This window comes from Drosophila elegans, unplaced genomic scaffold, assembly GCF_018152505.1.
Source record: "Drosophila elegans isolate 14027-0461.03 unplaced genomic scaffold, ASM1815250v1 contig_814, whole genome shotgun sequence".
In the NCBI taxonomy this organism is placed as follows: Eukaryota; Metazoa; Arthropoda; class Insecta; order Diptera; family Drosophilidae; genus Drosophila; species Drosophila elegans.
In genome coordinates this window covers 13,427,812-13,439,640 of record NW_024546167.1, presented here as the reverse complement: position 1 = coordinate 13,439,640, position 11,829 = coordinate 13,427,812, and the positions used below count along the sequence as shown (strand labels likewise).

Below are 11,829 nucleotides of genomic sequence, written 5' to 3'. Positions count from 1 at the left end.
AAAGATGCTAGCCAGTCGATTAGGTCCAATTACTGGAACGGGGGTACGGGGCCCTGATCTACGCATAACGCTCAGGTGCAATAGACCCCGCCCACGAATGCATCTCAAACAACAGCAGCAGCAACAACTCACTTCAAGATCTTATCCGCAAAGCTCTAACAAGCCGTCAACAACAGAAGCACACTAAGAGAAAATATTTAAAAATTTTAATATAGGTATAACCTTTTATTTAAAAAATTCCAAAAGTTTTTAAGAAACTTCCGCAGAATGAAATTTGTTTGTTCACAATAACTGAAAGCCTAACCCTATAAATGTCTTTAAGGTATTGTATCTGAAATAGATATTCAAAACATTTAAAATTCATTTTGAAATGAAAAAAGTTTGAAAGAAACTACTTCCGATTAAAATTCTTTTTCCATACAATGCATAAAACTTTTAACAAAATATGATTCTTTAAGATATCTAAGATATTCTTTAAAAGTTTACATAAATGATAATCAAACCTTATAAAAGACTTCAAGGTATTGTAGCCCTAGTCTGAATTCTAATATTTTAAAATAACCAAATTTAAGATGTTCAGAATGATACATTGATATTGACTCTATCGGTATTCCATAAAATGATTATGATTTCATTAGAACCATCAAAGCTAAATAAATTAACTTTTGTCTAGCCAAAAAAAACTTCATTAATCAATATAAAAAAAAATAGAATATACGTAATTAATTAAAAATTCGTTACACATTTTTTTACTGTGCAAAAACATCCACAGTATTACTAACTTAAGTAGCATTAAAAACAAAAGCAACTTTTTTCTACTCTCCAGCTTTGCCAGTTAATTTTAATGAATCTCCGTAGATATTCGAAATCAGCTTGGTCGTTTTGCCTGGCTTAGTTGTTAGTCGGCGGTTTTCAAGTGCGCACACGAGACGCGCTCCATTCTCGAGATCTGTTTGAGAAACTCCTAAGGAAATACCCATTAGAGTACTTGGTTTTTGTGTTCCACGGCAAAATGCTGTCAACAACAAGATCTTTCACCGCCCACCTTGTGTTTTTATTTTTTGGTGGCCTGCTGCTAACTCATCACTGTGTCCAAGGTTGTTCAGAGTTATTGGTCGACAATCAATCACGCGGCGAAAGAAAGAAGTTCCTCCATGAGTCAGCTGGAATTAGATGAGGTTTCGTGTCACTCATTTGAAGGGAAATTCCAGTAATGGGGGAACTACTATACAGTATTAAGCAATCTAATCAGATCGAAGGAGATAAGCTTATGGGCGAGGGCATTGTTATTTTACTTTGACAATTCCAAAAAATTTATAAATTAATCACAAAACTTCTAACTTCTAAATCCACTCTTAAATCGTAGTGAAAATCATCTTAAACATAATAGAATTAAAAAAAGGATTGCTAATGTTTCATAAAATTACTTGAACACTTTTGAAGACATAAATAAAAAGTTAATCAATTTCTAGTCTTTTAAAATTTTAGAAAACTATAATTGAAAAGCATTAGAGATTGAAAAACTTCAATTTACTTTTCAAGTTGTCAATAAGGAGTTAATTAAAATTAAAACCCAAGTAATTCCCCTTGCAAATCCAAGGGCTTATCTATTTAAATTAAATAAAATCATATTTTACCCCAAAACTATGCCAATCAATGATGGGCTTACCGCAGAATTAACTGAACAATCCGCAGTGATTGCAAGCACTAGAATCTGGGCATAGCGAGGTCGATCCTTTGCCTCCCTAATTGGTAGTCACTCCCCCAGCGAAATCCCATTCTGATTGCGACTAATCCCATAATTGTGGCTGAGGCTGTGCATATTCAAGTGCAACCTCAAATCGGTCAGTAGAAGCTCAAGCTTCAGATTAGTTCAGTTGGTTGAATCGCCGCCGAGCGGTGCATATCCATAAATAAGTCAGCGTGTGCTAATTGCATCCACTTATATGGACCCACCGATTCGCTCACGCTCCAATTCGTCCGATTTAAGTCCGGATTGGGAATGGGGTATGGGGTATGGAGTGGCGGTGTTCGAAGTGTTTGCATAACTTTAATTAAATTTCTGGTAAATCTAATTTCCATGCTAAACCGGAAAACAAACAACGTTGGCAACCAGGTCAGGCGAGTAAAGTGTCCTCCAAGTTGGACTTCGATGAGAGCGATGGCGTCAACAATCAGACCGGATTACCCGGCCAGTCGGGACAGGGACAGGGACAGGGACAGGTGGGCGGAACTGGGATGACTGGCAGCTACGACCCAGGAACTGGGCGAAGTTTAAGCGGACAAGGCGGAGGAGGAGGAGGAGGTTCTAGTAATTCCGGAGGGGGAACGAGCAGCGGGGGAAATCGACCCAAGATCCACGGTGTTCGGGTCACCGTCGATACGGGCGATGGACAGCAGCAAACGAAAGGTAATTAAATTCCCTCACACCCCAGCTGCGAAATGCAAAACACCAAAACAAAAACCAATACTAACAAACTCAATTCCCTTCGGCGCTGAATGAAATACAAAAAATAAATAAAGAGTCCAAGGAGAGCGTGGAAATTACGGATTTGGGCAAGCACAAGAAGCGTGTGGGTATCCACACGGACATCACGTTCGAGATAACCTCCGATCCGGATGGAAACGAGACCAGTTCCGCTCAGCAGCAAGGCGACAAGGGTTAGTATACCATTTATTTGATTTCACTTTTTCTCTGGCAACAAAATAAACAATGGGTCAAACAATTGGGAATTAAATGTGTTACGAGAAATTACTTCTAAAACCTTATACCCACCAAAAAACTGCAAAGGGTGAATAGAAATAATTATTTAAAAAGAAAATCAAGACAATTATTAAATAAATAAAAATATTTCAAAATATAATTTAAATAAAATGGTGCAAAAATAAAATTTAAGCTTCATTTCGTTTGTAAAAATAAGTTTGAAGTTCGGATGAATTATATAAATTATATAAGCCATTCATACTAATTGATTTTCATAAATTTTGATATTGATTTGTTATCCCCAATCTGCCGAAAACAGAGGACGCTAGTGTTCCCATCTACAAGGGTCGTGGTGGCAGCGACCCAAAGCACAAGAGCCGCAAACCATACGATCCCAAATCCCAGTGGAATCCGAACTTCTCCGGCGAGCAGCGTGGCTACCAGGGCACCAATCGAGGTGGCTACCAGGGCTCCAATCGCGGTGACTACTATCCGCAATATTATCCGGAGAGCGTCTACACCGGCGGAAGTTCCAATGCAGGCAGCATCTACAGGAACGGCAATGCAGAGACTTGGACGCACTACGTCCCAGTTTGGACCACGGAGCGGGTGCCGCAGGAGCAGGGTCAGATCTACCGACGACCCCGCTGGAAGCCCTGCTACTGCATGTCCTCCGCGGATTTCAGGCGCCGTCGGGACAGCAAAGCCAGAAGGGAGCCGGGGGATCAGCATAAGGAGGTCATCAACAGCGGTGTCGTCCAGGTGGTGGACGGCAAACTGGAGAAACCATTCTCCTGAGCCCCTTATAGCACTATAGCTTCTCCTGTTCTAGGTTTAAACTATTTACCATTGGTTTTTCTTTCAATAAATGTGTCGTTTTAGTTTTTTATTTGTGCTAATTTATTTCATTTCTTTTCAGGAACAACGTTTTAAAATCTTTAATCTTTTCACTAATAGACAATAAAAAACATACAAGACTAACAAAGCTAATGATATTAAATAGATCTAACCTGTAGATTTCAATTTCAGACTTCTGTTCAGCCACTTTAATGCCCAGCGATAAAATTCCATGAGTGAGCTGAAATTAATTTTACTAAGATAGTCACCTGATATTTTCAAAGATTTTGTCGACCTGGTAATAAAAATATATATTTCTAAAGAGTTTCCAACAGATTTTGATTTATCTATCTATTTAAAATGTGCAAGCTTGCAGTTAGAAGTTTTCCATACCCCAAAATCGTGAAAGAAAAGATGAAACCTGACAACAATTCATTTTACTTTCACATTATTTTACAAATAACATTTGGAGTTGATTAAATTTACTCCCTAAGAACACGAAAGGTTTCTAGTTTTGGATGCGTGTCGGGGTCGCCGTTTACGAGTGAACACTGTGGGTGCCGAACTTGCCGTTGTCATCGACGGAGGCTGTGGCCGCATGGTAGCCGGTCTTCTTGCCGTTGATGTCAACACTTTCGCTCTCGCCGGTGGCCAGATCCTTGTAGTTGTTCACATGGCCAGCGGAATCGAACTGGAATTTAAGAAAATATTTTTTTAATTTTTGCAACAAAAAAACCAATATAGAATCTATAATAAATTCGGTATTTCTTGTTGTATATTTCAAATGATCTGTTCTGTTAGAAAATATAAATCGAGACTCAACTCACCGCAGACTGGGAAGACCACTTGGACTGTTTCTCCCACTGCTTGGTCTGGTAGCCACTGCCGGAATTACCGGCTGCGGCTCCGAATCCGGCGCCAAAGTTGTTCGATCCGGCCAACTGCTGTCCGTTTGTGAGACCCGCGCTGAGTCCGAGTCCGAAGTTCTGCTGGCCTCCCAGCAAAGAGCCACCGAGCAGGGATCCACTTTGGCTGCCACCCAGCAAGGATCCAGACGACAGTCCGGAGTTAAAGGAGCTGGCAGAGTTCAGGGCAGAGTTCTGGGCGGTGGCGGAGTTGAAGCCGAAGCCGGATCGAAAGGCGTTGTTGTACCCGGCATGTGAGCCGGCGTTGTAGCCACTGTTCACTTGCGCCTGGTTGACCGAGGACAGGCCGGAGGAGCCCGCCTGCTGGAGTGCGCCCTGACGAGCCTGGTTGAGCAGCTGATTGAGTTGGCTGTTCTGCTGGAAGTTCACTCCCGAGGCGAGTCCAGTGCTGAGGGCCGAGTTCTGGCCAAAGGAGCTGCCGAATTGCGTGTTGAAAGCGGAGTTGCTGCCAAAAGTGGAGGCGGCATTGCTGCCGAAAGTGGAGGCGGCATTGCCACCGAAAGTGGAGGCGGCATTGGTGTTCGATCCATAGGTCAAGCTGGCGGATGGCTGCATCACCTGCGGTGCGCTGGCGGTGGTGACCACCTTTCGTGAGTAATAGTGAGAGGTTTCAACTGGCGTCTGCACAACTACCGGGCGAGGTTGCTCGACAATCCGCTCCTCATGATGGACAAACCGCTGCGAGGAGCCGGGAACTGTGTAAGAGACCACCTGCTGTGGAGCTCCGACCGTGACCTTCTCTTGCCTGTAGTACTCGGAAGTAGATGGGGCACTTTGAACTCCGGCGACCAATCGGCCAACGGTGTCCACGGAGTTGGAGGCACCAAAGTCGACCTTGTTGCCGGCATTGGCGTTCTCGGCGAACTCCACATTGCTGCCCACATGGTGGGCGGCGGTGCTGCCGAAGTTGGAGGCGGCGCTGGACTGGAAGGCGGCGTTGGTGGAGAAGGAGGACCCGAAAGAGGCGGCATTCTGGGCACCAAAGGAGGCAGCGTTCTGGGAGCCAAAGGAGGCAGCGTTCTGGGTACCGAAAGAGCCAGCGTTCTGGGTACCAAAACCAGAGCCAAAGGAGGAGCCACTGTTTACGCCAAAGGAGCCACCACCAGTTGCGCCACCAACTCCAACTCCAGCACCACCAACACCAGCTCCAGCACCCACAGTCTCAGCGGCACCACCTAAGCCACCAGCTCCTTCGGCGGATTCAGTCGCACCCACAGAGTCGTAGGAGTTCTCCAGTTTTCCCAAGGAGCCATCAACCTGGCCAGAGGCTCCGCCGAATCCACCTCCAAAGCCACCACCTCCATAACCACCACTGCCGTAGCCACCGCTTCCGTAGCCAGAGTTTCTGCGTGCCTGTTCCACCGCCTGCTGGTGGGCACTGTTGTGGCTAAAGATTAAAACAATAAACTTAATACAAAACATTCAACAAAGGATAAATATAAACTGGGGCTTAAAACGATCTCTAAAATCAAAAATCGTGTTACACGCAATAAATTAAATTTTAAGATCAATAAATCAATAAATCAAGTTTCTTAAAGTTTCAAATTTCAAAATACGTTTTTAAATCCATTTACTTCTTCCTTGCAAAACATAATGTAACACATAAATAAAATTAATTTACATTGTTTTTAGAAAGCTTTTTACCCAGTTATTTTAAAAAAAAATATTCTAAGCCACTCAATTTCGATTTAATTTAAATTTTGAAGTGTCATGTCAGCCAATGGGGGAAATTTCATTTTTTTTAATCAAAAAAAGAAAGATCTTCAACATTTGCCACACGGCACTTACCGAGACTGAAAACTATCACGTTTGGGTCTAAAATATTAAAAAAAAAATTGTGGAATAGAAAACTTGAACATAATTTAAGATCAAGAGTGAGGAATTTTTAATCCAATTTACCTTTCCTGGAAATCTGCAAAGATACAAAATTGAAACTGATTAGATTTTCTATGATTATAAATATATATGGTATGTCAAGTAAATTAAGGACTCTTATAAAAACACTATTTGAGCTTATTAACAATAAATAGTTTTTATTTAAATCTAAGTTGAATAGGATCTATACACTTTTTTTCCTAATATTTTGTTACAAATGTATTTGTATACATATATTTAAAAATATATTCATCAAATTAAAATTGAAAACTAATTATTCACAATCTTTAAAATTTTAAATAATTTAACTGGTAATGCATTCGTGGAAAATCTCTCGTTTTTCAAACGAAAAATAAACCTTTCAATATAATTTACAAACTCTTATCGCCACACGCGCCACAGTTTCCGAATATTACACAATTTTCCCGAGGTGTTGTGTAAATATTTCATTCAGGGAAATTCCGTCGATGCTGTTGATTAAACTCAAATTCATCGTAGCTGATAAGCAGCCACGTGAAAAAGGATCCTGTACACACCATATACTTTTCATTTGTTATTTTAAAGAATATTTAACTTTTAAAATGTTTCACTAGATCTGAGCTGATAGGCAGCCTCAAGAAAAAGGATCTAACTACAAACACTTTACTTTCATTTGGAGTTTTTAAAAATATATTTCATTTTGGAATGGTTCTCTACCTCCATAGACCACACCCAAGCAAAGGGCCAAAATCAGCAACTTATTCATTTTTTTTACTTTTCTCCGGAAAAACGTTCGACACTCGCGGTTGAAATTCCACTAATGCAATCGGGCGAGCGGAGCCGCGCTTTAAAGCCTCAGACATCGGTGAAAATTTGATAAGGGGCACATATAACTCAGACTTGAACCGATTGATTCTTGACCTAGAGAGGATGCCACTGTGGGCCGAGGAACTGATAGCGCCACATATGTACACTTCGAATTGGAGCTCGCAATTGGTGCAGAAAGCCGAGTGATGAAAGTTAATTTCGACATCATCGCCCTATATAGAATATTTTTATGTTCATTTTTGAGAATCGGTATATACATAGTTGCCATGTTCGACTGTGAGCATTATCTCTCCAGCGATTGCTTATACATACAAAAACATGTTTATAGGTAGAAGACGATTGTAATGAGCTCACATTGAACTTAGAAAAATTGTGACCAAGATGAAGGAATATATAGAGAACCTTGAGCTCTAATTCGTATTCAGGAAGTACTAATTTCCCTTTCCGATGTTTTGGCTAATTATACAAATAATGTAGCTATGAATTTTGTAAACAAAATTGCGCCGGTCTGGTTAATATGATCGGCAGACTTACAACAGTGATCAAAATACTTGGTCTAGCAACTAAAAATAATATTTGAATGGAAAAAGTAATATTTTATGAAAGAATCTTTGTTATAGATTCAAACAGTCTTAATTACAATATTTGTTTGAGTTTTATTATTACAAATTGATTGGCATTCAAGATTTTAAGAACCAAAACTACTGTAAGTGTAGTTTATATTATTATTAAGATTCGATTTTCTTACTTCTTTAAAATTTAAACAGTTGTAAAGATCTTAGCTCCGGTTTCGCTCAACCTCGAATAAAGAATACGATCTTGAAGTTTAGCCATTTTATATTGAATCAAATGTACTGAGAATTTCAACTTGAGATAGATCACTTCCTGTCACCTTTGATACGCTCATCCATCCAATAAAAAACGAAAACATTAAAGCAAAATAAATAAAAATAATCTTTAAAAGTGTCATTCAAAAATGTATTTAATTACGTATACTCGACTTATTTATATACCTAATAAATTGCAAAAATTGTATGCTACACAAGGTTATGCCAGCAGCAACGACATAATCAAGGTCGAAATATAAATATATAAAATTAACATATTTTGTATGTCTATGCGAGCGATGGAGAGGTAAACTTTCTAATTAAAGAAAGCTTCGCTTTAGAAACGCCACCGATAAGAAAGTCCGCGAGATTACAATAAAATACACGTATATTTATATATATTTTTTTATACACATTAAATGGGATTGGATTGCTTTTGTCAGACCGTAGCAAATGTTGGCCTAGCCACAAGAAAGTCTCCACCGATCTCCCTAAGAGTGCACCGAGTACGAGGTCACCTTTCCGTTGTCGTTGACCGTGGTCTGGGCTCCACGTCGGCTGGTTCCATCTCCGTTGCTGTGGCTGTAGGACGACACCGAGACACCCTTGTAGCCACCACCACCTCCTCCTCCGCCTCCACCGGAGCTGCTGGAACTGGAGTATGAGGATCCGCCGCCGCTTCCGCCACCAAAACGGTTCACAATGTTGGGGGAGGCCTGCAAAGAAGAAAATTTGATTAAGTACAAATCATAAAGCTATGTTCTATTATATGGATATTTCTTTTCTTAAATATAGTTATTTAATTTTCAGGTTTTCAAAGAATGCACATTAGTATATACATATATATATATATACATTACAGCTATTTATATGTTATTCAAAAAGTGCCTGAAAGTGTTGTAAAGTTTTTTTATTCCTAAATATCAAAATTTATTTTATGTAAATGCCAACACTCTCGAAAATTGTTCAATTTTGGTAAACTTACTTAAAATACTTTTACTTTTCCAATTGATTGGGTTTATTACTGAAGCAAAATGATGGATAAAGTCTGTTCACTAACAAATACTTATGATTAACGTAGGGTTTTATATTTGGTAATCAGATAATAATTTTTCTCTAATCCAATTTGCAATTATTTTTACTTAAAATTTACAGTTGAATGTCTTTACCGGATTGGCTGGGTTGATGTAGGCCGTTTGGCGATAGCCATTGGGTCCAATGGATCCCGAGGCGGCGGCATAGCTGGGTGCATAGCGATGTGAGTTATAGGAAGATCCAGACCCGGATCCTGATCCACCCCTATAGCGATTCTGGCGCACCAAATTGTCATGATAGGCCTGCTGGGCGGCAATCTGCTGCTGGATGCGACTGTGAAGAAGAGGAACATAGATTAGCATATCGTAAATTAAGAAAGCCACATTTTCGGAATTAGTTAAGCACTAGCTAATGGTAATTACTCATCGTTGTCGTCGACTAGAGAGGCATCCGCAGATGCATAAGCATTGCCAGCCGTGGCCAGACCCGTTATAGCTCTACAAGAATAGATAGGATTGAAGCGTTAGGTTAACCCTTAGCCCGCCGTATGACTACCCAGCAACCCCAACAAAATATCGATGCTCAATGCTCACTGTTGGTTGGCGTAGTTCTGGGCCAGGATGTGGTTCGTCAGCTGCTGATGGAAAAGATACGGATCGATGATGCCAAAGTTGGGCGAGTTACCATAGTCGTCATCGTAATCGTAGTAGCCACCACCTCCACCACCAGTACCCACATAGCTACTATGACCCACGCCTCCGCCGCCGCTGTTGTAGGATCCCGTGTAGCCACCGGCTCCTCCTCCACTGCTGGCATATCCTCCCGCATATCCTCCGGCGTACGCACGTCTCCTGCGGGGCGGCACACGGTCAGCTGAAATTGAAAATTAATAAAACAATATTTGTAGCACGTTTTAAAAATATTTTAGAATGATATCCTTTACTTAGAAGACCTTAAAAAACTTCAGCTACGGTATTAAAAAAATTATTTACTTGCTAAATGATTTTAAAAGTGCATTAAGAATTTAGCAAAAAATTGTTTTTACATTTTTTGTATATTTTTGTTGTTTGTAAAACTAGAACTTCCACAAAATATATATTTATTATCGTTCTAATAATTCAGGAAATAACATATTTAGGAGTTCACTTACCCCCGGATGATTCTTGATTCAGAGCACTCATCACCACACAAATAAGCAGAAACTTCCACATCTTATTTATCTGGCATCTGCGTATGCAAAATTCGTTTGGAGTTTAAAGCTGTTGGTGTAAAAAATAGAACAAAGGAATCATTAAGAACTGGTTCTAGCATTAGTGTAAATAGAACTTGTTTGTGCCCAGCGATGCATATTTTAGACCCAATTTAATGTGAGTTTTGGAAGACTATAGCGGAAATGGATATACATGGATCGCAATATGACTTTGTCTTATGAAAGATCAGATCTCTGAAGTTTGCCCAGTAGCATCTGCTAATGACTGCTGCCTGCTGGCTCATTGTTTCCCGATACTTTCGCAGCCATTGTCATTAGCCGGCCCCAGGGCTGAGAATCCATAAATCCGCTTGCATAAGCCGGTAATCTGAGCGGGGAGCAAATGCACGGGGGATGCACTCCCCTCAATCGATTCTTGGATGGATGCGGATATGCCTTTCAGAGGGTCATTGGCTTCACACTGCACCCCCGCTGAACTAGCAACGATGTTCTAATACCCCAAAGCCAGCAATTACAGGCATTTCATACACATTTTACTGGCCCAGCCCACAACTAATTGCCCTTACACGATTTTTCAATAATGAATTGGCGAAAAGAAATCACGGGGAGGAAGGCACGGCCAGCCAAATCGAAAATCGAAAACTGAAAACAGAAAACCCCAAAATGTAAATTAATGGATACCCATATGACTCTGTATATTATTATTGACTCAATTCGTTTGTTCGGCTGCCAAAAGGGGGAAAGAGATGACCAAACCGGTTCTCACTAATTTGTTCAGAGTTTAGAAATTGATATTGAATGTTTTTGTTTCAGTATTTTGTTTTATTTTTTCCCTTTCGCCCGCCTTCTGTGTATATTTTTTGGTGCGCCATTTATATTCCAATTTGTTAACGCTTTTGTTTGTCATTTTTTACAGAAGTTTATCAAGTTGCCTTTAAGAGCAGGGGGATTTTTTTGTGTTCAGCAATTGAGCTGTTCTAATTGAATGACTTTTGTGCTAAGCAACCGGTCTGAATTTTCTTCTTATTCTTTTTTATATAAATAAATATAAATATTAATAATTAACAACTTTTTGCGCGGATCGGCTGAAACAAAGGAACTCGACTGATGAGCACTGCCGATGATCGAACGCGTTTTGTTTTTATTTTGTCCCTGACTTTGATGATCACCGAACTGTTTCGAGCTCTCTCATACAGCATCGTTAAAATCTCGGCGATAAGGCAGCCTAACATTGAACACTTAGTACCGCGCCACATACACTCCCAAATACGGAACCAAAACTGCGCAACAAATTGGCAAAACTATCGATGTTATAATGCCGAGAATGCCGGGAGTAGCCTCTCCCGTCTTTCTATATAGTTTGTATAGGGTATTCCCAAAAGAGTTCTCAGTTCACAGATAGAGATACAGAAACACAGTGAGCACGACTCACTTGATTTGTTTATGATTCTTTACGTTTCTTGACCAGTTTTTTGGTTTTTGTTCTCGGGTTCGAATTCGGTTTCTCTCTCGTACGTCGCGATCTTCTTCACAGGGCGACAACTGGGCAACGTCTGACTCGGATCAGGTGGGTCCAGGTCCTCTTATAAACGATCCGACACCTGTGGA

At 40.4% G+C, this 11,829-nt stretch overlaps 3 protein-coding genes across 6 annotated transcripts; 1 reads left to right on the top strand and 2 right to left on the bottom strand.

Moving 5' to 3' along the window:
* Window positions 1–910: 910 nt before the first annotated feature.
* Window positions 911–3,593, top strand: LOC108138931 (probable GH family 25 lysozyme 3). Its single transcript, XM_017261503.1, has 4 exons — window positions 911–1,097; window positions 2,117–2,410; window positions 2,524–2,661; window positions 3,024–3,593. The coding sequence occupies exons 1-4, from the start codon at window positions 1,013–1,015 to the stop codon at window positions 3,500–3,502; spliced, it is 996 nt and encodes a 331-aa protein (XP_017116992.1). The 5' UTR covers window positions 911–1,012; the 3' UTR covers window positions 3,503–3,593.
* Window positions 3,594–3,958: 365 nt separating this feature from the next.
* LOC108138930 (uncharacterized transmembrane protein DDB_G0289901) lies at window positions 3,959–7,157 on the bottom strand. Of its 2 annotated transcripts, XM_017261500.2 has the most exons (5): window positions 7,039–7,157; window positions 6,367–6,379; window positions 6,256–6,282; window positions 4,369–5,854; window positions 3,959–4,232 (listed from the first exon to the last, which is right to left on the bottom strand). In XM_017261500.2, exons 1-5 carry the CDS (start codon window positions 7,085–7,087, stop codon window positions 4,080–4,082), a joined length of 1,728 nt encoding a protein of 575 aa, XP_017116989.1. In that variant the 5' UTR covers window positions 7,088–7,157; the 3' UTR covers window positions 3,959–4,079. The 2 variants fall into 2 exon arrangements, with proteins under 2 accessions (XP_017116989.1, XP_017116990.1); XM_017261501.2 differs by lacking the exon at window positions 6,256–6,282.
* A 1,189-nt stretch (window positions 7,158–8,346) lies between these two features.
* LOC108139027 (keratin, type II cytoskeletal 1) lies at window positions 8,347–11,789 on the bottom strand. Of its 3 annotated transcripts, none has more exons than XM_017261633.2 (6): window positions 11,677–11,789; window positions 10,162–10,270; window positions 9,605–9,884; window positions 9,434–9,508; window positions 9,146–9,344; window positions 8,347–8,692 (listed from the first exon to the last, which is right to left on the bottom strand). In XM_017261633.2, the coding sequence occupies exons 2-6, from the start codon at window positions 10,220–10,222 to the stop codon at window positions 8,468–8,470; spliced, it is 840 nt and encodes a 279-aa protein (XP_017117122.1). In that variant the 5' UTR covers window positions 10,223–10,270; window positions 11,677–11,789; the 3' UTR covers window positions 8,347–8,467. The 3 variants fall into 3 exon arrangements, with proteins under 3 accessions (XP_017117122.1, XP_017117121.1, XP_017117125.1); XM_017261632.2 differs by having other exon boundaries at window positions 11,654–11,787; XM_017261636.2 differs by lacking the exon at window positions 9,434–9,508 and having other exon boundaries at window positions 11,654–11,786.
* Between the last annotated feature and the right edge of the window lie 40 nt (window positions 11,790–11,829).

What these genes read in the sequence shown, in the direction of transcription:
- LOC108138931 (XM_017261503.1), top strand. Translation starts at nt 1,013, where the DNA reads ATGCTGTCAACAACAAGATCTTTCACCGCCCACCTTGTGTTTTTATTT. An exon ending in AACTCATCACTGTGTCCAAG is followed by an intron (nt 1,098 to 2,116) that starts GTTGTTCAGAGT and finishes GTTGGCAACCAG; the next exon opens with GTCAGGCGAGTAAAGTGTCC. An exon ending in TCAGCAGCAAGGCGACAAGG is followed by an intron (nt 2,662 to 3,023) that starts GTTAGTATACCA and finishes TGCCGAAAACAG; the next exon opens with AGGACGCTAGTGTTCCCATC.
- LOC108138930 (XM_017261500.2), bottom strand. Translation starts at nt 7,087, where the DNA reads ATGAATAAGTTGCTGATTTTGGCCCTTTGCTTGGGTGTGGTCTATGGA. An exon ending in CGTGATAGTTTTCAGTCTCG is followed by an intron (nt 5,855 to 6,255) that starts GTAAGTGCCGTG and finishes TTTAATCTTTAG; the next exon opens with CCACAACAGTGCCCACCAGC. An exon ending in AGTGGTCTTCCCAGTCTGCG is followed by an intron (nt 4,233 to 4,368) that starts GTGAGTTGAGTC and finishes CTTAAATTCCAG; the next exon opens with TTCGATTCCGCTGGCCATGT.
- LOC108139027 (XM_017261633.2), bottom strand. Translation starts at nt 10,222, where the DNA reads ATGTGGAAGTTTCTGCTTATTTGTGTGGTGATGAGTGCTCTGAATCAA. An exon ending in CAGAACTACGCCAACCAACA is followed by an intron (nt 9,509 to 9,604) that starts GTGAGCATTGAG and finishes CTATTCTTGTAG; the next exon opens with AGCTATAACGGGTCTGGCCA. An exon ending in CTAGTCGACGACAACGATGA is followed by an intron (nt 9,345 to 9,433) that starts GTAATTACCATT and finishes TCTTCTTCACAG; the next exon opens with TCGCATCCAGCAGCAGATTG.